This window comes from Malaya genurostris, chromosome 2, assembly GCF_030247185.1.
Source record: "Malaya genurostris strain Urasoe2022 chromosome 2, Malgen_1.1, whole genome shotgun sequence".
NCBI lineage: Eukaryota > Metazoa > Arthropoda > Insecta > Diptera > Culicidae > Malaya > Malaya genurostris.
Window position 1 is genome coordinate 268,032,293 of NC_080571.1, and position 24,654 is coordinate 268,056,946.

Below are 24,654 nucleotides of genomic sequence, written 5' to 3' on the forward strand. Positions count from 1 at the left end.
TCTTTGTAAGTTTTTGTTTTTATTTCAAATAGATATATCTTGCATAACGTTTTTGTAAGTTTTGGATTTCATATCATTGTTTTTTCTAAAAATGAAGAAAACTACTCACACTGATCTACAATTTTATGAGGCAGCCGAAACTATGCAGACTTAACAGAAACTTTTTTTTTTCACAATAAGGTTCTAATTCGGCTTATCAATTTTTATCTTGAAGAGAGCATCATTTTGTTAATATTTCTTCCACAAGAGATTAATAATCATTTCGACATATTTTGTGTCCAATACAATCATGACAGTCATTTGGAAATTTGTTTATTAGTTGCACAATTAGTGTAGTTACTTCCATTTTACATGACGATGTGAAATTTTTTACAGAACTTCTACAACTGTTAGTGCAATATGGACAAATTGGTGATCTGCTGCATAGTTGATATAGACGTACTAGAAGTAGTTCTACAGTGATTTTTTCGGTAGTATCGTAAAACTTTACAATGATAAATTGCACAATCAATATGTTTAAAAATCTTTCTGAACATAGATAACATAAATAATAATTCTAAAACAATTGTAGAGCATCTTGAAATTTCGATAAGTTACATTTGCTGCTTGGGAGACATCCTGACCCCACCAACAACGAACAGAACAACGCTGAATAAAAGTATAACAGTTCACTAGAAAAATAATGAATTAGAGAACCAGAAATGTAGGAACCCATTGAAAAATTAAAAAATTTGAAAAGCAGAAAACACAGACAAAATTTCGTACCAAAACTAATTATGTTCCAGGGTATCAAACAATTCAAAATAGCCAGTTTCAGTTTCTGTTTCGTGACATTTCAGTAGGACTGCTTACACCCTCGTAAGGCAATTTGGTTAAACATTAGTTAACGCAAATTTCATGTAAACAGTCCCACTGAACTGTCAAGGATAAATAAGAGTTGATGGACTTTGCCTTAATTTTATCTAATGTTGAACAAAGTTGATTTACGATAATGTAAGCAGATCTACTGAAATATCAGGTGGTGATAGAAAACATAAACAGTTGTTACAGGATGACATCACAAATGAACTCGTGATAAATAAAGATCATGTTTGACATGTACCGGAGATTTATTTACCATTCTAAAAACACGTATTCAAATTCGAATGAACATGTAAACAAACCACCGATAGCTGTCAAATGATGTTCATTCAGCGAATTTTGTGAGGTTATGTTATGTTCGCGTAAAACTTTGGAATTGAAAATGGTAGTTTAAAGCGTGTTTTGAATTTTTCGACTCATAATTCGAATCAACAATTCATTCGATCACATTTCGCGTGACAGCAGAAAAAGCTAGAAACGTGTGAATGTCAGTTATTTATGATTTCCGCTTTTGGCTAATCGAATATGGAAGAATAAACACAAAAAGTTCATAATAAACGTGCCGCTCACTAGCGGCACTCGTAGCATCCTTGAAAATTCCGAAATCTAATCGTGCTTTCAACGACGGTTTCCATTTCGATAGGATCAGCTAGCCAAAGCCGGGATAGCCATCGTCGGTGGGAACGTGCACCTATCGCATGAGATTTTCGTCGACCACGAGGGATCCTGGGCAATCACACCGATATTGAAACACATCCGCTCGAGTATCCTGAAAGCATCGGCTGCCGGTACCCGGTGGCTGATCATCTGCGAGGAGAACAGCCACGTGAACGTGAGTTTATTATCACACCATTTAGGCCAAGAGGATTATCGGCAGGTAAGCAAAACTACGCTATCCTTTTTTCTTCTATGGTAGCACGTAGAACACATCGCTCGGGTCGCGGTGTGGGTTTTAATATATGCACCGGAATGATTTTCGTATTGTGAATAATCCTGCGGCACTTGTATGTCATAATTTTAATAGAAATATTTAGCAATTATGAGAGTTGCTGTATGTTTCTATTTAAATGAAGTGCAACGGGTCACATGGCCTTGTATGGTATCTGTTCCACTTGAAAGTGCCACTTCAATTCTTGTGACGATTCAATATGTGTACAGTAATTTTTGAATAGTAACAATACACATAGAATTTTAGCACATCACTCTTATATTCAGCAACAATTGTGTTTTTTTATTGCGCTGCAAACATGTTCATGGTTAGCACGATATTGCTCACTTTCAGGAGTCATGGTGCACTAATGGAATGGTTTTTCCTCTATCTAATCCACAGGAACTCTTTCTCGGTTACCCATTGTACGACCGCGAGGCAACCATTATTCATCATTTCGCGTTTTTCAAAAATCCATCAAGCTTTCTCTATCCGTACCTAAGGGCAGGAGTAGCCCTGACCGTGCCGCTGGTAGACCGTCTGATCCGGGTGCTGTCCAGTGCCAGCTCGACACTGACGGAGTTTTTCATCGATGCGGGCCACGAATTCGCCTTGCTGGTGTGGAACCATGGAGCCGGCAGCCCTTTGACGCCAACGTCCTACTTTTGTGCCCGACCGGATGAAAAGTGTGCCATTTATGCTGGTCCGATTGAGATAGGATCGGCGGAAACATGTGTAGGTATTCCCACACATGCTATCGAAAGTCAGAACGGCTGAACATTGTGCAGTGAGTCTAGTGAGGGCATGATGCGGCGATTTCTAGGAAGATATGTGGAATCGCAGAATTCGTTACCGTTTGAATTTTGATTGAAAGAGAATTGAATATTGAAATAGCAACACATCAGCATCATAGGCGTTGGAAACTAACAGACAAAAAAAAACAGACAGGAATTCACTTACACCATTTTTTATTTTCACACACTTAAATGAAATCGAATAACGTAAAAGTTTATTTAAATAATTCGATTTTTATCACATTTCCCATACAAACGACAGCTACCTGTTGCGAAGGACGCCGCTCACATTTTGTTTGCCGTAAAAACGTGCGAAAAGTTTCACGAAGAACGTGTGCCGGTGCTGCTCCACACCTGGGCACAGTATGTGCAGCATCTGCGCCTCTTCAGTGACATCAGCGGTAAGCACACCACACGCCAGACATCCGGGGCGATATTTTTTTCTGGCTTCTATCTTCCCCCTCAACATCAGACACTCCGACGCATCGATGGAAAACTTTGATTGGTTACACTTTTCTGTTTTTTCTTTCCTGCTCGATTTTTCCATGCATTGCCGGTTGGGAAACCTGTTGCTCGCTCGGGGCGGTCCACTAGATTCCACCATACCGACGATTGGAACCAGCATTCCCAACACCAGCAGCGGACACTGTGCCAAAACACTGGAAATACTTCATCTGATAAGTGAGGAAATTTCCCGCAATTCCAGCCTGACCGATGTGAGATGGATCATGCTAGTGGACGACGATACAATTTTGAGGTGAGTCTAAGTCTATGGAGGAGACTGACACGTACTAGCATTCACATTTTTTGATGACATCTTTTTGATTCATCTGATGTTAGGTTTTTTTGATTATTCTAATTCCAATAAAAATTCTCATGTAATTGCATCTGCTTTATTTAGAATGAATGTGCAACTTCTGCGAAAATTCATGCATCGATCACATTACAAATGCAGTAATAAAATGACCCACAAAACAATTGTGAAATTCCAAATCTATTATATATCAATATGGATCACTTTAACGTATCCAATACGTATCCAATACAAATCGAAAAAGACATCACAGTAACACCATCTTATGACGAAAAAGGCTATTAGTTCAGTAATGTTTAACAGTTTGCGTTTTGCGTGCACCCAGAAGTGAAATGTCAAAAATAATTGAGCATGATGGCCACATAGAGGTGTGAACATTTTTATATTTAAGTGTGTTTTTTTCTGACGCAAGTAAATATCGCCCATAAATAATGTAGAATTACGCTTCTTAGACCTATTGTCTTCATTTTCAAGATTTATAAAGTAGTATTTAACTTTGCTCATGAATGTTGAATAGCTGCGAGGGCGATCTTTGGCAAATCACTGCTGATATATAGACTAAAGACTGTCCCCGAAAGTAACGACGCACTTTGATTTCGCTGTAAATAATACACAAGTGTTAGATATTCAAATTTTATTCGATATACTGATAATATTAGACTACAACAACACAATATTATTCTCAACATTTGCTACTTAGTCATTGTAGACTAGCTGGCGCACCTTCTTGCGAACGTTCCTCATTAAATTCCGTACAAACTTCTTGGCGACAAGTTTTGACACTTTTTTCCAATCTTTTTCGAACTGTTGAATGATTTCAGCTTCCGAGACATGTTTCCTAAGATGTGCCTTCGTTAATGCCGAAAATTCCTCAATTGGTCGAAGTTGTGGACAATGTGGTGGATTCATGTCTTTTGGGACGAAAGTGACATTTTTGGTAGTATACCATTCTACCGTTGGTTTCGAGTAGTGGTAAGAAGCAAGATCTGGTCAGAAGACAACAGGATCCTTGTGGCTTCGAATCATGGGTAGAAGTCGTTTTTGTGAACATTCCTTGATGTATATTTCGCAGTTCATTCAAGTAGTGGTGATGAAGTGTTTCGAAATCTTCGTCGTCCATGATTATGCAGTTCAAATTTCCAGCAAGAAACGTATTGTACAGCTTTCGAACCCTCGGCCTGATCGATGCTTCTTGTTTCGGACTACGTTTTGGTTGTTTCTGCTTCTTATAGGTTCGAAGATTCAAACGTTCTTTAGCACGAACAACATTTGACTTCGAAGTACCCACTTTTTTGGCCAGATTCCGAACTGAAACCTCCTTCTTTTGCTCGAACGCCTTCAGTATACGTTTATCCAACTGAGGGTTAGCAGGACCTTTTTTTCGACCCGTTTTCGGTTTATCCTCACCGAACTTCCTGATTGCATTTCGCATGGCTTTTTCACTTACTCCTTCCATTTTTGCTATCTTTCTCAGTGACAGTCCGCGTTCTGTGCACCATTTGTACACAATTTTTCGACGTTGTTCTGCTGAAAGTGGTTAGAGAAGAATGTAAACAGCAGGACGCAGCCATAAAAGATGACAGATTCTGAACCATTGCGAAATGGCAGCGGATTTTGGTTGCGTCTATACTTTCTGGGACAGTCTTTATATCAACAAAATTAAAATGAAATGAACGGTGTATTACAAGTTACAAGTAAAGTTACTGCATATTATCTTTTCTCTCAGGGTAAGATAGAATGTAAAAAAATTGTCATTTTTATAAATTGTCTATGGATTAAAAGTGCATAAGGAGTGTATCGAAAATAAGCTATCCACAAATTTTTCTTTCAAATTATGATAAAAAACGATATTTAATTCAATCTAAAAATTGATCCTTCATTGTACGAGGTTAAACTTGAGCATAATGAAATCTGGATGAAATTTAAGTAATCCCTTCACGAATTTTCGAACATTTGATCGAACGCTCTTCATCAAGTTCCGGACAAGTGTTGCATCGCATTTTTTGGACGCTTGAGCCCAAATTTATTTGAACTCCTGCATGTTCCCAGCTGCCTTACCAGTCTTCTTGAAGACCCTCTTCACGATTGTCGATTAAGGTTCGATGGGTCGAAGCTGATTGCAATTTGGTGGATTGATTTTATTCTCAACGAAATTTATACCCTTTTTCGTAAGCCAATTGAGAGTGGTTTTGGCATAGTGAGCCGACGCTAAATTTGCAAAAGACGCGAATACATTTTCCGGGCCCTTGTTGCTGATCGCTTCTTCTGTTCTAGATTTTGTTTCGAGATTTTCTGCTTCTGGTAGGTCTTCAGATGATTTCGCCTCTTGATACGCTGGATCATTCCGAAACTCGTTCCTGCTTTTTTTGCCAAATCACGTATTGACATTGATTTGTATGTGGATAGCTTGTTTTCGATACACTCCTTATACTAAGCAATCTCCTCCTTGTTGTGAACTGTTTTGCGAATGGTTTAAACTTTTACTCAAAATTATAAATTTCGATAGCTATTTTCTAAAAAGTAGTTGAATTTCGCTCAACAGACGAACCATTCCAGGTTTATTTATATACTAAATTGTTTTGATATTGTGTATCACTGGAACCGTAATCATTTTCACTGTAAACATGAATCAAATATAGGGGAGAGTGGGGCTACTTGAACCACCTTTTTGTTAATTGATATATCTTTCAAACTATTTGGGGTAAAATATGTTTCACCTACGATTAATCAAAACAAACCTTCCTTTTCGATATTCAATGTAATCAATAAATGTAAATTCGCTTTTTGACATAAATAGCAGCTTTTTACAATATTATGTCAGATGGTCATGGGGATACTTGAACCACCCCATGGGGATAATTGAACCACCCTCAAGGAAAGAATAAAAATATGTAGAACTATATGAAAAAAATTTTTGTTATATTTTTGAACATGTCTCTTTTTTTTAAATTAAAAAAAAATATCAGATTTATTTAGTATAACGTATGAAATGACTTTGTCTGCCTTTGTTTGCGAATCTGTAGCGATAATACTTTTTTCCTCGAGTTTTACACTTTCTTGGTTTAGCCTTCGGGAACGCTGGTATGATTTCTGGGGATTGTCGTTGTAGAAATCCACACTTATTTAGTATTCTATTGCCTTTTTTGGCACTATGGATGCCAACGGAATATTGTCAATGTTAGAGAACATGTCAGAATGAATTGAATCAATGGTAGCAACAATTTAGAATTTTCGACGATGTTCTCGGCTTCTGTTGGTAAATTTACTTCCTAGAAAGTCTGATACAGAAAATGTTTGTGGATTAAAAAGAAAAATTTCTGTCTTTTGAAATCCCGATTTTATATTCGTTGGAGTAATTTCAATGTCATGCGCAGCATTCACGCATTCTGCAACCTCGTAAACTGTAAAAGGTTGCTGCAAAGATCTGCATACAGAGAATGGTCGTAAGCTGTTTTAAATGAACTGTAAATAAAGTTCTGTCTAATGGTTCCATCTTATGAGAAGTGTGTGGTGGTGAAGTTAAAATTGTAATGCCTTTTTTCTTTGCTAAATCCATAAATCCCAATGTACAGGGCGGCCTTCATGGTTATCAAAATTTAATAATTTCAGATTGGTTTTCAACGCGTTCGAAAATTTAATAAAATGCTTCAACACCTCTAAAAACTATTCTGCATTCATGCATCCTGTTTTATTTGCAAGGCCGAGTGTCTTCGGCACACTGTTTTTCAACATTTTAGGAATTAAGTTAACCCGTGGAAATACAATCGCAGGTGGTAGAAAACCTCCAGCAGCATTGACGAAAGTGGTTCCCCAAATCATTAACAGATAGGAAGTGTATTCAAGATGGCAAGAAATTTTTTATCTTTTCAAACTTTTTGTGAAAATGAATGAATTTGTATGTATTCACGATAACAATTAATGTTATGCAGTTATGTACCACAGGTGGAACACAATAAACATTTTCCAGAATAAAGTGAGGTCGCGATTCGTGCAGTTTCATGCAGAGAAAAACTTTTATTATAAATAACAGTAACAACAAACGTCAGAAGCGTGCACAAATATGTGTGAGGTTAGGTTACCGATAGGGTTACCAGTACACCTTATGATCGTAGAAAAGTTTCTAGTCAGTGAAGAAATATCCCTAATGGTTCATGTATCTCCGTGGTTCAACTAACCCCACTCTCCCCTACTATATGTCAATGTGGATCACTCTTGCGATTCACGAGGGACATCACAGTAAAGTGCGATGGCAAAAAAGGGTACTAATACACTACAATTTTTTTTAATGCACATATCGACCGTCCCACGACAAAAGGGCCTAACTGCAAACGACAGTTTCTCTTTGTTTACTTTTTCTTTCACAATTTACCGAACTGATTTTATATTTGACGCTTTACTCTTCGATAATCTTTCAAGGTAAAACTACAAGCTTTCGATTTATATTGGTAACTTTAGAGAATTTGCAATAATGGCTCCGTAATAATCAACTTCTCAACAAAGAGAGGCTCTCATTTGCAGTTAGGCCCTTTTGTCGTGGGACTATCGATATAATTGTTTTCCCAATCACTGTTATCACAATACACTGAACCAAACAACTCCAAATATATGGAATATTTCTCGATATACACTGCACGAAAAAATAAGCTGTAAATACGGCTTAGAATCGCAATCTGATATTAACTCGGATGAGAACATTTTGTTATTATAAAAATAATTTAAATAAATATGTGTGAACTGTGCACGCAGAACTGAACAAATTAATCTTTATGTTAGTTCCAGAATTTTACCAACATTTCCGAATTATGTACTACAATTTCATGAATACATGAATATGTGAATATTTGCAATACACAGAAACCTCCATTTACGAACTAAACGGAGGTTCGTAAAATGAGGTAGCTCGTAAAATAAGTTTACGATATTTGGGATTTGGTTCGTTAAAAAAGTTTCGTGTAATGAATGTGGAGATCCCTCATCAAATGGCTATTTTCGAAACGGATATGAAGAGTAAGTGCAAGACAATGATGTTTGGGGTCCCCTTACAATATGGACATTTTCCGAACGGGATTGATGATTAGATCAAAGATAAATTCAAGATTGCAATGTCCCATACGATTTATTAAAAAATGTTGGGCCAGTAATCGTGAACCAGTTGGTTCAGTAATAATGTAATATTTTTGACCCTTCGTTAATAAGCGTCGACTAGTTCCAAAAAAATGTCATGGAAACAATACAAGTTATAAACATTCCTTATTGTTAGAATCACTGGATATAGGGCAAAATTGCTCAATATCGTTCATACTGTAACTTAATATTTTTTCAAACATAAACAATCATTGTCATAGTAACGCCGCATCTAGCGATCAGACGCTTGTTGTTTTGCTTCAAAAGACTGAAATTGATCGTGAACCGAGCTCATCGAGGAGTCCTATTCAAATGATACATACACTCTCATTGAACATAACTCCAAATTGAGTGACACATCACTCAAATTCATAAAAAGTGCACGTACTCTAAACTTGAGGGTCCACCTATCCACTCATTTCTACGAAATTGTCAAAACTTGAGTAATTTTTACTCAAAATAAGAAAAAAATATTTTGTTCAAAATTTGAGTAAGTTCAACTCAAAATTTGAGTTCCTTGCTCTCAAAATGAAGAAATTTTTCTTCGGTAATTTTTTTCATATACAAAGTTATTCTTCTTGCTTTTGAATGTGCAAAATAGTGATTCAAAACCGTTTCCTTTTGAACGGCTTGGAGTAGAAATTGAATTGTTTTGATATCCTTATGTTGCACCTTTCACTAAGCATAATTGAAACCACAAAACATCTATGATTGACGTTGATTTATGTTTTTAAAACCGGATCTAGAAACGGCAAAGGAAAACGACGTATTCTTGCATTTTTTATTTCGATAAGAATATTCCGAGAATGAAAACGCACTGAGCTGCAAGAAGTATTTTTTTCACTCAAATGTTTAAAAACTCAACGCTTACTCTAATGTATGAATAAATGCGAGTGAACTCATGGCAACGAGTTTATTTTACTCAAATCCATACTTAAATTTTGACAGTTTATGAATTTGAGTAAGCGCAACTCAAACCATGAGTTATGTTCAAAGAGCGTGTAAGAAATCGCAGACTACTCCATCTTGAGTTTATCTTTGATTAGATGTCGGAAGATGATGTTCAAAGTGGTTCTGAAATGCAAGATTGCGACTTCCGGTTTCTTGATATTCCTTGAAAACCCTTCCAATATGGGTATTTTTGGAAAGAATTTGATAAATACGTGCTGGAAATCAATTTTTGGTACTGTTTAGAAAATCCAAGATGGCGACTTCCGGTTTATAAGTATTCCTTTAGAGTTATTACCGTATTCCTTGAACTAGGTAGGGTAAAGTGTTATAATATGTCCCCCTTAAGAAAACATTTAGATATTTCCAAGTTTATTGATATATTTTCTTCGAGAATGTAAGTATTTCATTGCAATACGGACGAGGAACATAATTTTTAATGACTCCAATAGAAAAGATGAGAATTAATTGATATAAACACATTTTCCAAAACGGCCACATTATTAGTTTTTTTCGCTCGCCTCAGACATAATGCCCCAGCAGCCGTAAAATATGTCTCACAACAAATCAGTGGCATGACACACAACAAAAGACATTTTATCACACAACAATGATGCATTATGCTTCTTGAAATGTCCATAAAGTTACTGTTTTGAGATAATCAGTATGTCAAAGAAATGGCGGATAAAACATCTATTTAGTCGAAGCAAAACTTAACATCGAAAAGCTGCCAAATGAAATTTTTAGTTTTTTCATACTTTCCTGCAAACGACAACCACAAAACTTGCATAGCAGAAAGATCCTACGAAAAGATAGTGTTAGTGATAAAACTTTGGTTCAGAAAAGTCTTCAATGCTTAAGAAAGGAAAGGGGGCATTTTGGCTAGCAGGGGCGCTTTATAAGACTTTCCCCTATTCTCTGAAAACACTATACTGGAAGTCAGCACAGTGAATTTTGAAACGAGCTCAAACATCGGTTATTGGTATCTATTTCGAAAATGTCTTTATATTAAGGATGTTCAAGGTATATCGATGAACCGAAGGTTGTTATCTTGGAATTAGAGACGACACCAAACATTGTTGTCCGGCATCTGTTTATTAAATCTTTTCCAAAAATACTTATATTGTAGGGGTTTTCAAAAAATATCGATAAGCCGGAAGTCTCCAGCTTCGATTTCAGAACAATCTCAAACATCGTCTTCCGACATCTACTAATCAATACCTTTCCGAAAATACCCATATTGTAAGTGTTTTCAAGGAATATCAATCAACCGGAAGTTGCCATCTTGGATTTCCATAATATCTCAAACATCAATTTCCGGAATCTACTCTTCAACCCAGTTCCAAAAATACCCATATTTTAGAAGTTTCCATGTAATATAAACGAGCCAGAAAACATTCTCATTGTATGCCAAAACCTCTTCTTATGAAGAGCAAAGCCTTGGTATTACATTCCCATAGTGGGATTTGATCTTCTGTTTCAACAGACTTCGCAGCCGATTCTTAGTGTACAGAATCATTGCACGGCTAGTACTACGGATCCTACTGACACTACGAATCCTTCGGGGTAGGGGCTCGAACATATGACAACTGGTTTGTAAGACCAGTGCCCTATTGCATTGAACCGCCAACCCAGGACTTCTAATGAAGTAGGTTCTTAAAAAAAGATTACGTTATTTGGGATTTGGTTCGTAAAAAGAGATAATGTAAAAAAAGTGTTCGTAAACGGAGGTTTTGGTGTATTCGCAATAAGAAATGCTTTACGTTTCACTTTTTGACATGAATACGTCTTACTTTGCTATGAGGCGCCTTTACAGAAATAACTTCGCAATAAGAAATGCTTTACGTTTATTTTTGACGTGAATACGTCTTACTTTTCTATAAGGGGCCTTTACAGAAATAACTCTGTTCAAAAATGGGCAGAACTTAATCAAGCATATTTCTTGTTGTATTTAACGCAGCAACATATTTTTTTCTCCATACCATCGGAAATATGTTATGATAAAATTTTCAATAGTTTTGATAAAATTTTCAATAGAATGAAATATCCACAAACAACTCAATATTGAAGTTCTCAAAAATGTTAGGTACGAACGAGCATTAAGGTGAAATTCAGTGTCAAACTAAGGCGCGCAAAATATCAAACCCATATAAATAAATATCGTATCGTTCAGATTTTCGGCAAGATGGAAACCACATTGCGTTTTGTTTCATTGTGTATTTAATGTTGTATTTTGCATCTTTCATGACAATGTTATCATGTCAGCAAGTTTTACGCTCATTTCAAACAAATAAATCTTTTACTTTTTGTACCTTTTTAATACATATAAAAAAATTATTAAATGTATTGATAAAATGGAAACGCCCTCACTTGTGCGTGAATTTTTGACTGTTGAATAAAAGCCGTGGAGGCCATTTACCTTATTCCGAACATTGTGTTCTTTCTCTTCAAAGTTCAAAGAAACAGAAGTGCTCGAGTACCCGTTCGTGAGCTTATCTAACCATTACGAAAATTTGCACACTTTCATCAATCATTTCTGTTCCGTTTCCACAGACCATGTGCTGTTCTGATTCTGTATATGTTTCTTTGTACGTTTTCAGCCCCTCGGCACTGGCGAGACATTTGTCCTGTTTCAACCCGACTCAGCACGTCTACCTCGGTGAACGGTACGGATACCATCTATTGGCCAGAGACGGCGAAGGAACGGCAGAAGATAGCTACGGTTACAACTACATCACTGGCGGAGGCGGAATAGTCATTAGTGTAGAAATAATTGACGCACTGCTACAATCGTGTGAATGTCCTTCGCCCTCCTCGCCGGATGACATGATCATTGCGGCATGTCTCTACCGGCTCGGTGCTCGACCGATTCACTCCTCGCTGTTCCACCAGGCACGGCCCTCCGACTATCCACCAGAAACTATTGACACCGGCAGTATATCATTCCACAAGCACTGGCAAATCGATCCTTACAACGTCTACAACAGGTGGTTCAGACAGAATGACGAAGTTTGGTATCAGCAGGGCGGCAATCTGCAACGAAAATATGCTGCTCTCTCTCCACTCGAGGATAATGACTCCGAGCCACTTAAGAATGGCAAACCGCTACTTCAATCGAAACATATCAGCAACGACAATGATAGCACACAACAGGAGTACAATCGTTCACCCCACGATACGGCGACCGTTGCTTCCCAGTCGAACAACCGCAATCATTTGGGATCAGCGGAACGACTTCCGGAGACGACCAGGTCATCGGTGGAAAATGACAAGCGTCATCATCAAAGTGAACATGAAACCGTCAATCCCTTTTGTAGGAATAATGAGCTCCAATCAAACAGCAACTTACTGCTGAACCGTCATCAGCAGCAAGGCAGTAGCAGTTTCCAGAAACCGAACATAATCAAACATACCGAACTGTAGTACATAAATAGAGAACCAAAAAAATCCGATGAATTTTGCCTGCAGTAGTTTGCAGTAATCACACATATTTTCTATCAGAACCATAGAGAAATAAAAAAAATCTGATCTTTTAATATCTAATTCGATTTTTATTTTGTTTTCACTCTTTCACCTATCTGAACATCGCGTGACCCCTGCTTAAGACATTGCGTGTTAATTTGAATATCTTTTAGGTGTAGCTATAAAATAGAATTAGCACGCAAGAAAGTTTAAATATGCCTCGGGCCGAAAACTACTCCCACAACTAATTATTTCTCAGCCGGACCAAGCCATTCGGTTGACCACTAAACTAAAGTAGGATAATTTCCGGTGTCCTTCCGACTGCTCGGGACATCGTCACCAACCGGGTGGCAGAAGGTAGAACACAATACGGTTTCGTGCGTTGATGGGTATTTCATGTTACGGCAAGTTGTAAACATTTCATCAAACTTTCTCCCGAGGGAATCTGTCAGCATGTTTAGATTTTTCTAGTGAAGAGTTTAGTGAACTTTGGCTTCTTTTCATTATAATACAATCGGTTACTGACTAGCGTCGTTCAAGCACTAGCCATGAAATTGATCCATGCACCTAAGAGTCGGCTGCGAAGTCTGTTGAAACAGAAGATTAAATTCTGCATCGGAATTGCTTTTCGTCTCAAATAAGATATACTCTACAAAGGGCAGGACGGCGGAGAGGGGAGGAGGAAATGTAGGAATCTCCTCGGAACCAGACATTTTCAGGGGCCTGGAAATTCATAGATTAAAAACTGTTTTTTCATTCTTCATGACAAAACAAAATATCAAAAATCGAAACAAATTTGGCTTACGAAATATTTTGAAGTTTTTCAATAGTACACTATTAAAAAATCTGTCTGATTTGACGAATGTCATTTGATTTGACCCATTTGACCCAGTCAATCAGTCGCGTTCTGAGGAAGAGAACAATTTATCTGCTGATGTACAACTACATCGGTATAAAAGATGAACATTCCACCTTATCTCATTAATTTTTCTGAGCAACGATTGTCGAAGCAAAACGTACGGGAAAGCTACATCGACGACTTCACGGAATGAAGCGAGCGCCGAACAGTAGAATGGTGCCGAAGAACAGTCGCAGCCTGGCATACAGTAAAACCGAAAGCCTGTCAGTGGAACTCGTCAGTTGTCATGGGAGCGCTGCTCTGTTAAGTTGTTCGGAATTTGAGTGAGTTCCAAATGTACCTACGGATGCCGCCCGAAATGGATTGTTTTATCTTCTTTTGAATCAAATTGGAAATCACAATGAATTCCGAGTGAAATTTCGGACGAGTTTACCGAGTGTACACTTCAAGAACGATTTCAGTTCTGTCTAAATCCAGATCCTGTTGGTCGTGACAATTCAAGATCATTAAGGAGCAAGACACTTTGCAAGCGTATGAGTAATGTCAACAATGTGTGCGAAAAAACAAATTCCAGCGCCTTTTTCCCGGATTTCAGTCAATAATTCTTCCATATGGTTGAACATAAACAAATCAGTTTATTGTGCTTAGAATTGCAATACAAGAAAAGTGAAAATCTTTGTCTAAAATTCTTCTGTTTTTCTGAAAACTGCGCGAGATTTTGCGCGTATTTTTCTGAAAATGATCTTCAAATTTTGTGGATTCGGTGAACAAGCTGCTTCAAATTGCGTGATCGGCTCTTCCCAAGCTTCATCTTCATTTGAGCCGAAACGTTTTCAATTGGATTGGCATCGGGCGACTGAGAGGGCCAATCCATTTTGAGGCCTATCGGGTGCGAGCACAAAAAAAGCGGTACTCATTTTGGAAAAATGCTGAGATTGAATTGTAAGCAATAGTCAGCTGATTTATTCTCGCATTAGGTTTTACACGAACATGGTATAACCGCACAAAATGAACAGAATGAACTTTTGTTGACAGCCGCCGTGTATTTTTTACAGTTAAAAAGTTCAGAGGTGCAAGTCGCCTCACACTAAACAGATTTATACAAAAAAAAACGTGTAACACCTAATTGCATGAACTGCCCTCTGTGTTAAAAATATAAATCACACCATTCCACTTTACCGATCGTGAGTAACCGTGACCACGCTCTTATGTAACAGACTGTGAATTAGGTTTTTTACCGTCACTGCTAAGCTCAATCGAATGAACACATTTTGACAGTCCAGCAGTACTGTTTGTAAACAGATATTTTTTTGTTTGTCTGTTAACAATTTGCATGAGACCATTTACGGTTTGCATGAGACCATTTACGGTCCATAGAGTATTAAAACATTTGCTCACGATTTGATACGGTTTGTTTTTGAGATTTATGAAATAAAAGCGACTAGTTGCAAAGTCTAAAGATGATTGTTTAAGACGTGTTCTTCGATTTTTGTTTAAGCTTGTTTGTAAATAGTACCGCTGAACTGTCAAGGATGAATGCTTGTTCATTTGTGACGTCACAATAAAAAATCTAATAGCTGTAATATTTATTCCTTTTAGTCAGTTTTTCGCACGGAATGTTTAAAAAGTTCATTGTCGGGCCCAATGTAAAATGAACTTGTGGTCATCTAGGATCTTTTTGATTGTGTTGGTAATTTTCACCCGAAAATAAGTGGCAACAGGCCAGAAGCAAGTAAATATCGTAAAAAACGGTTTGATTTTGTATTGCGTGGAGGATGAGAAGACGGCACAAATCTGTATTTAGATTTGGCAATATGTATTGAATCTGTATCCTGCATGAAATCCGCATGGACGTATTAGGTTTAGGGATGTCGGAAATTTCGAATTACTCGATTATTTAATAATCGAGTATAATTTTGTAACTAATCGATTGAAATCTATTCGATTATCTGGGTTATCAATCGATTACTCGATTATTCATTCGATTATTACTATTGGATATTTTTAAATATTCGATTAGCTCAATAATCGAATATTAGTTTTAAACTATTCGATTAAATATTACTCGATTATCTCGGTTATTATTCGATTACTCGATTAATCGATGGATATTACGACATCCCTAATTAGGTTTTGAACGATGACGACACAAATGAACTGACGATGAATCAAGTTCATCTTTGAAAGTTGCCGTGTACTTGTTTTGTTTTGCGACTGCAATTTAAAAAATGACGAAAAAGTGCCTGTTAAAAACGTATTCCACAGTGAAAATAACTAAAATGATTGCCCTGCTTGTGTTTTCAGCATCAAGGAGCGATATATGTATAAATCTGTTGAGTGTGAGGCGACTTGCAATTTTTACATTCGAACGATGAACTTCTGATGAACTTTTAAACTGTAAACAAGTACACGTCGACTGTCAAAAAAAGTTCATTCTGTTCATTTTTGTGAGGTTATGTCATGTTCGTGCAAAACCTAATACAGATCAGTACATTACAGATAATCCAGTATGAATGGCAACTCTGTTGGTGAAAAAAAAAACACAGTCTATCACTAAAAGAAAACGCCAGCCGCATTTTGGATGAAACTTCATTCAATACGATATATAACTGAGGATTCCGACTATTGAATGATAAAACAATTTGTATGATCATAGAATCAATATTCAGTGAGTTTCACTTCGTTTATGTGTGGTTTCCATCCATATGTTATATAGCTGTCAGATACTTTTGAAATGTTAGTGAACTGTGTGTGAATCGTCATGAATCAGACTGAATGTATATTAACAGTTCGGCTGAAAATCTGAAGAATACGCTGGATGAGGGAGCAATTCGAAGCCCAATTCGTTCAATTTCAGCATGGTTTTCATCGACTTGTGACGCGGTGCATTGTCTTGATGAAACAAAACTTTTTTCTTCTTCAAATGAGGCCGTTTTTTTGAATTCTCGTCCTTCAAACGCTCTAATAACGCTATATAATAGTCACTGTTGATGGTTTTTCCCTTTTCAAGGTAGTCGATGAAAATTATACCATGCGAATCCCAAAATACAGACGCCATAACCTTAGCGGCCAATTGTTGAGTCTTTCCACGCTTTGGGTTCGGTTCATCGCGTGCAGTCCACTCAGCTGACTGTCGATTGGACTCCGGAGTGAAGTGATGGAGCCATGTTTCGGCCATTGTTATATATCGACGAAAAAAATCGGTTTTATTTCGATATAACAGCTCCAAACACTGCTCAGAATCATCAATTCGTTGTTGTTTTTGATCGATTGTGAGCTCTCGCGGCACCCATTTTGCACAAAGCTTTCTAATATCCAAATATTCGTGAATAATATGTCCAACACGTTCCTTTGATATCTTTAGGGTGTCAGCTATCTCGATCAACTTCACTTTACGGTCATTGAAAATCATATTGTGGATTTTTTTCACGTTTTCATCGGTAACAGCCTCTTTTGGACGTCCATTGCGTTCATCGTCTTCGGTGCTCATATGACCAGTACGAAATTTTGCAAACCACTTACGAATTGTTGCTTCGCCCGGAGTCTGGATAACACTCATCAAGCCATTTTTTGGTATCGGCGGCACTTTTTTTCATCAAAAAGTAGTGTTTCATCAACAAACGAAATTCCTTTTTTTTTCATTTTTTTCACAATAACAAAAGAGCTTCACTCAAAATGCAATATCTCACAAACTAATAATCAGACAGCTGTCAAATTTATACTAACTGAAAATGGTATGGATTTAATTCTAGTGGCGCCTTCTCATAGAAACGATACGAACTTTTCAGCCGATCTGTTACCAATTGTCATTTTAATCCTTGAGAAGAATTTATTTCTAAAAAGAAATTATGAACAGTTCGAATAATTTTTTGTTCAATGAACTAGTTTTATACACATTTCTTCGGATTCTCTTCCACTGTTTATTTGAATGACATAAAAATATGAAATTGTATTACAATTGTATGTATGTTTTCTTGAATTGAAATTAATGTGTTCTATGGTATTTCCGTTACAAAAATCATTCCATTTATTTTCATTTGGCAGTTTTCATACAGTCGAACACAGAAGAATTTTTTTCCTAAAGTTGAATCAGACCCTGTCAGCTTGGAACGATCTCAATCTTCAATTCAACGCCATCGCATTCAACATATCATGTCAATTGTATGAGTGCGCAGTGCTGCTGTTTTGGCGCACACGAATTTGACATTTCTCTCCCCTACTTCTATGTACGAGATTCAGTGCGGACTCGCCTGAGGGCACCATGCACACAAAAAAGGATGTTGCCAATGATTTGTTCGGGAAGTGTGAGAGCTTGAATGAAGCTTCGATGATTCGCAATGTTGAAGGAAAAATAAGATCGTATGATTTTATCATTATTCATCAGAGCGTTTCCTTCACTTTATAAAATATTTTTGTCCGTATGTTGCATGACAGCGTCAGATGAGCTTGACGATTCAATAATTGTAAGTATGTCATCTAGAGTCATGCCAAACATCGGATAACTTGTGCAAAAAATTAATTACAACCGGCCCTTACACGTGACAATATTATTGTCAATACCATCAATCCAATTGGCTTGATAACTTGAGTTCGAGTTTTTCGAAAAATTGAAGCGTTTGGCGCTTTAAATATTGCAAATGAATATTAAAATATTGAGCGAAGAGGTCATTGCACATATTTAACAGTTTCTCTCTGGAGAGAAAGTATTGTCGGATTGATGAGCAGTTTTGATTTTGTGACAATATTTTCGTCAATCCAGAGAAGTTCCACGATCAGAAGTATTGTCAATACTCCTTGTATTGACAATAATATTGGTTCGTGTAAGGGCCGCTACAGAATGTAAACAAAAGCGTTTATTTTAACTGAAGTTGTAAGTTCTGTTCTTTTTTCGATACGTTTTGTGGTGGTAATATGAGATTGATTTATCAGTGATTAAGAATGGAGTTCAATGGAAATATTGGCAAACCTTGTTTTAGAGCACTTTGGTGAGTAATTGAAGTGAGAATCTGTAGTATACTTATACCGTTTTCGTATTTAAACCTACACGCTGGCGACTCTAATTCCGAGTAAAACGAACACGTGGTACGCGCCCTAAACAACAACTCATAGGAAAAAGGAAAAAAAACAAACTCGCATGCTAGATGACAGAGTGGATGTTTTTGATAGGGTAACGTGGAGCCATCGTGACATATGCGAGTACTGCCCCAACTAAAGGTCTATCCGAAATGACCGTTAAAATGATTAAAGAAGCATGTTTGAGTGCCCCGTCTGTTAGTCTATAATAATAAGCCCGCTCATACGAAATCAGGCGCATTTTCTACGCATCGTAGATCTTCCGGTAATTAGATCCCTAGTTAAGAACGTACACCCCTGACAAAGTGCAAATAATATGGTGTAATGGATACTCAAGAACGTATCTAGCATCAGGTATTACATCACAACGTTTTAATATTGGAGGCAGAACAAGAAAAGTTTTATAAAGCAATTCTTGTAATTTTGTTATTTTGTAAATTTCGCCGAACGTCGGTATTGAATAATGAACAAGTCAATAGAATTATGACAGATCGAAGTTAAGTGCAGCTCTACCGATCACCGAGCAAATAAGTATGATTTGTATGTCCGACAAATAAGTATTTGTATGTCCGTAATGCGAAATCGAATCTGCGAAGCAACAAAACTTTTTGCAGTTCCATGTGTCCAGCTTCCATCCGTCCAGTTTTCTTCAGCTAGGTCGTGGGTAGCCATGAAAATTCGAAGCAATATACTAAAAACAATTCGCTCGAAATATTTTTATTTTTCACTACAGGCATGTTGTAATACATGATGGATTGAATGTACATTTATTTTGACATCCCTTGGACCTTCATACCACAATACATAACTTTGTCGGTAATCGAAAAAATATTGAATAAAATTTGAAAAATAATAACTGAATTCAAAACAGGATTTTATATTCTAAAGTTTTTAAACTCAATTGTAGCAATTGTTGTAGTTGAGAAAATATCGAAAATAAATATCGTAAATAAACATCGGAACATAAACCGAGAAGAAAGTGCGGGCAGTATGACATATGATAATTTGGCTTACAAACCAGAATACTAATCCCATAGGTCCTAGCGCGTCGATTATTGGTCAAAACAAATGACACCCAAGCATTCGTGGACAAGCCTTATCCTTCGGATGCAAAACTTATCGAGCTTATCTGCAGAATACGTATCCATTTCGCTTTATTCTAGCTAGCATTGGCCAAGGAATAATAACTGTACTCATATTGCGTAACTATTTGCAGCTGACGTAACTATTTGTATATCCAGCAAGCACAATCTTTGCTTACATATTATATATTATGGGGTATGTGAGTTGCAAAACTATAAATATAAGACGACAAATTTGTTTGCGGCACTTTCCTCCTTATCACTAATTTGAATCTGTTTGTTTAGTCCAAACTCCAACGCATTCACACATGCATTCGCGCCTATTGGTTTGTTTACTAGAACACAGCGAGTGTGGATCCCTTTGAAGGCTCGATCACGTGTACATACTATTTATACTGCACTTACTCTTCTAGGAATACTTACTAAACCACTTTGTTCAAAATCGAGAAACAACAAACAGTACTTTTACGGAAGTTTTATAATGTTCTAAGCAAGCGCATTCTCTCACAGAGATGATGACCACTATTCGAAACCCAATCAACTATTCCCATAGTCCGTTTACTGCGTATGTTCCAGGGAATCAATATAAGAAAACAGCAAACCGCTCCACTAATGCAGTGGCGAAGTGAGCCGCGTCTGCTGATGCGTCCTTTGGTTTTTCTCCAGCCGAATTTCTTCCACCTGCTTGAGCAACTGCTCCTGAAGGGCCAGCAGTTCCCGGGTTCGCTGATGGACGGGATCTTGCTGTCGCATACTTGGATTCCATCGACAGTAGAGACCCTTCCAGAGTCGTATGTGTCGCATGCTGACCACCGGCTTCAGTACGGCAAGGGTGGCTATATATCGGCCTCCGTACAACGGATTGCGATACTGTTCGTGCGAGGAATTGATAAACGACCACAGTGAGACGGTACGGGTCTTTAGATCTGCGAATAAAATGATTCGAAATCGAAATTAATGAATTGATTCCAAAGGACGATCTAGATTCGGAAGAAACTTAAACAGTTATTTTCCCGGAATCCGAAAGTTTGCTATTCCTACCATTTTGTGTACGCTCCCGTTCTGTGTTGTACAGAAACGTTCCGAATCGGCACGAGTACAAATGGTCGAGCACGGTTATCAGGAAGTACTCATTGAACTCGAGAGCGTGCGGAAACTGTTTGGAAATTTGCCACACACAATCGATAAACTGCAGAAATACCGGGGACCGATCGGCATCCGAATGATGATTGTCGCCGTGACCAATGCGCTGTCGAAGGGTAAAACATTGATAAACTAATAGAACAACGAATATGCCTGCACACATGCTTACTTGTTCAAATTTGTGTCCAAAGCTAAGCCACTCTTTTTCAATCAATACTTCGAAGCCTTTCAATGTACGATAGTAAGGATCAAGTAAGAGCATAGCCAGAGCCGTTAACTGCGAGGTACGATCCCATCCATCCGAACAGTGAACAACAACCGACATGCGCATATTTTCGATCTAAAGGAACCAGAATGAATTGATAAAATCGACCGAAAACATATTGGCCAACAGCTTACCCTATCGACGATTCGTACCGCACCGGCCAAAATGCACTTGATATGCTTCAGCCAGTAGGTACTGTCGACCGCCGAAAGCCACTTTTGATCATCGCTAGCCGGGAAACAAATTTCCTTCAACTTTCGCAAGCTCTCACGCATCACATGAATATTATGAATGTCGAGAAATGTTAGCTCGACGTTTTTGTACGCATCCTCCGATTCATAGCCGCCTCCTTTGGCCTTGTTAGCGATGGCGTTCGCGTTCGGTCGAGCGTCGAAAATCGACAGCTTATCCGATTGTGCATTTGCCTCCATAATGTAGTTGATGTAGGTCTCGTCCGCATCGTTTCGTTTGCCACTAACTCCGACCAGGGGTTGCGAGCAACGAGTAATAGTGGCCAGTGATTTCGGGTGGATCCAACAAAGAACCGGAAGACGATTCCGTGATCGGAAATTTGCCACTTGTTTGATCAAATCGTCTTTGGCTGATTTCGGAACAGCCCAAACCGAAGGATAACTGTCGCAAATCTCGTACTTTTCGTTGATCCTCGTAATTCGCCAGGTGTCATTATTGGCACTATTTACTCCCATTCGTCGAAGTTCTGCGACCGGTTCGTAAACACTCCAACCGTCTTCTGGAAATTTTTCCTTGTAGTTGAAAGCAAACAGTTGTCCATTGTTAGCCAGGGGAAACGCATACAATTGTAGCTTCTCGAATACTGTTCGCCTTGAATGATTCTCTTGCTTATGTGCGAATCTTAGATTACGCATATCCTTGCAAAAAATATCGATACCGTACGAATTTTCACCCCTGGAACTTGCTCCTCCGACTTTCTCAATACGGCTCACTGCTCCAAGTGGACAATCAACAATTACAACCGGATCCTTATCACTTGACGGCTGGGAGCGGAAGTGCAGTCTATAGTTTGTAATATTCAATGTGCCTACCACTGGTCCACTGTACGGACAGATGTAGGACACGTCATTTTTTATATCCTGCATATTTTCACCGGAAAGGTAGGTGAAAGACGATTCATTGGCAACCTACGAAAAAAAATTGCATTCCCCAAACCAATCATCTATTAGAACTAATTTGAATAAAATAACACAACCACTTACAATCGTATCCATTCCGTGTTTGGAGTTTAACGAGCTTGACTTCGAATCAGAATCGAGTGAGTTAGAGCTGCGATGAAAGTCCGAGTTGTGGTGATCCATTTTGTCTGGCGTTTCCCTTGCCGATCAGACTACGCCCCCGCTATCAGAGAAATTCTGTTTACGTGTTATTGACGTAACACTCCGAGCACTCCAACGTAGCAAATATCTCTACTCCAACTCGAGTTTTCGTGCTGTTCCCACCGCCACTCTTTCACGTAAACAACCGATGTTAATCAATTCGTTATAATGAAACCAGTGCCAATTTATCATAGAAGCAAACAAAAATTAGAAGACCATTGCGGAAGAAAAATGGACAACTTTTTCCATCAAACGATGACAGACACCGTTAGTAGAGCAATCAAAACAAAAGCGAAACCGTGTTGCCGTCAAATTCGAATATAGGAGAAATGCTATGAACAAATACAAATTATAATACGGAATACTTCGACAAATTTTCAAGGACACATTTTGCATCGTGCGGTACACTGTCATGATACACTGTCAGAGTGACAATGTACTTTAACGAGTTTTCTATAAAACTAGCAACACTGAAGGGTAAGAACAAATTCACCATGGTTACTGTTTATTGTAGTGAAAAATAAACTTGAACTATGTTGTTGTGCATGAGATATGGTTATTCCATATCGGATTTTGTTTTTTGTTCTCCTTGGTTTTTCAGAAATTTGCTCCTTGGCTTTTCGGGAATTGCTCAGTATTATATGTTAGAATGTCGGCACTGTTCACCGAATCGTGATGGTAGCCACCCGTTCTTCTCATTGCAAATCACTCCCGTCAGAGGAGTAGGAATTTTTCCAACATCTGCTAAATGCGGGGAACCTTTACGTCATAATACTAATAGAAAATAATTCAATTAATAAGTTTATCCATTGTGAGAGAAAAACTGCTGTGTCTGCCACCGTTCGTGCTATAATCAATTTGTCTGGGTCACGCATAGATGAGTGACTATTGGGAAAACGCATACACAGCCTGCATTTGTTTCTCTTTTAACTTTTATTTTATCGTGTAGAGCGCTAATCGCTGTTTCCGTGGTACGTATACGAATCGTACCCATGTTCCACGCACTGCCAAAATATATCGCAATTCTTCATCCATCGATTAGCTGGAGTGTACCTTTGAATTTGTTGCAATACAGCAACGGAAAACATAAACAAACAAATTTGTTTTGCGCCGTAGCAACTAGCATAAAGCGTTGCCAGAAGCGATCTCCTTCCACATTTTCAAACTATCGCAACAAAAGGGAGTAATTTGCTAGACTTGCTTGTTCAGGCTGTGAACCAAACATTGGCGGTTCGTTTGTATGGGACTTAGGGGTATTATTATTTGTATTTGCTATGAAAGTGTGATCGGAATATGTTGCATACATGTGCGAAACTTGCTACGCAACATTTCGATCGAAAACTGTAAGTTATGGATATTTACTTGAAGAGAATTATTGACTTTCATGTTTTCTTTATGAAAAAATGATGTTAGCAAAATGTCAATGCGAATCGAGTATCAATTGCTGAAATAATTACTGACATGGTAATATTTTTTTGCAGAATGGGTAAACCTTTTGCATTCGTAAAACTCTGCATGGAAAGGTTATTTAATCAGTTTTCGTAATCGAAATAAAATTTCAGTTCCAATTATTTCAGTTCAGTGTCAACAAGTTAAACCAACTTCATCAATCAGAAGGCCATTCTGAGAGTAGAAAATAGAATATTTCTCAAGCGGAATATTTGAATAAATGTTATGGAAAAAATCAATCGTTTTTTTCCATTATTCTAACAGATTAAATTCAAATTCACTGGAAAACACATATTTCAATGCATTTCTACATTCAAAAACATCATCGTTTTTTTTATTAAAAATATTATTTCGGAGTAGATTTTTTTTACTTCTTGTGAACGAACTAGGTTAATTTATATAATAAAACTGATATAATTTTCTCACATGACTCACAGCGCTGTAAATAATTTTCATTTCATAGTTAAATTCGTAAGTGTTTCTACCTATTTGTGCCTCTC

General features: G+C 37.7%; 2 protein-coding genes across 6 annotated transcripts in view; one reads left to right on the plus strand and one right to left on the minus strand.

Annotated features, from left to right (window-relative positions):
• The window catches only part of LOC131429910 (beta-1,3-glucosyltransferase), a 75,742-nt gene extending 62,725 nt beyond the window's left edge, over positions 1–13,017 (plus strand). For all 5 annotated transcript variants that reach the window (XM_058594362.1, XM_058594361.1, XM_058594360.1 and 2 more), the window contains exons 4-8: positions 1,505–1,738; positions 2,192–2,524; positions 2,846–2,984; positions 3,178–3,340; positions 12,070–13,017. In XM_058594362.1, coding sequence (XP_058450345.1) covers positions 1,505–1,738; positions 2,192–2,524; positions 2,846–2,984; positions 3,178–3,340; positions 12,070–12,892 — 1,692 coding nt within the window. In that variant the 3' untranslated portion in view covers positions 12,893–13,017. The remainder of the gene's footprint in view (positions 1–1,504; positions 1,739–2,191; positions 2,525–2,845; positions 2,985–3,177; positions 3,341–12,069) is intronic.
• A 6,554-nt stretch (positions 13,018–19,571) lies between these two features.
• Positions 19,572–22,988, minus strand: LOC131429912 (myotubularin-related protein 2). Its single transcript, XM_058594365.1, has 5 exons — positions 22,589–22,988; positions 21,488–22,513; positions 21,258–21,428; positions 20,987–21,194; positions 19,572–20,871 (listed from the first exon to the last, which is right to left on the minus strand). The coding sequence occupies exons 1-5, from the start codon at positions 22,685–22,687 to the stop codon at positions 20,555–20,557; spliced, it is 1,821 nt and encodes a 606-aa protein (XP_058450348.1). The 5' UTR covers positions 22,688–22,988; the 3' UTR covers positions 19,572–20,554.
• Positions 22,989–24,654: the final 1,666 nt, after the last annotated feature.

Coding starts and splice junctions, on each gene's coding strand:
- LOC131429912 (XM_058594365.1), bottom strand. CDS start 22,687: ATGGATCACCACAACTCGGACTTTCATCGCAGCTCTAACTCACTCGAT. Junction 22,514..22,588: donor AACACGGAATGGATACGATT/GTAAGTGGTTGT, acceptor TTTTTTTCGTAG/GTTGCCAATGAATCGTCTTT. Junction 20,872..20,986: donor ACGGGAGCGTACACAAAATG/GTAGGAATAGCA, acceptor TTTTATTCGCAG/ATCTAAAGACCCGTACCGTC.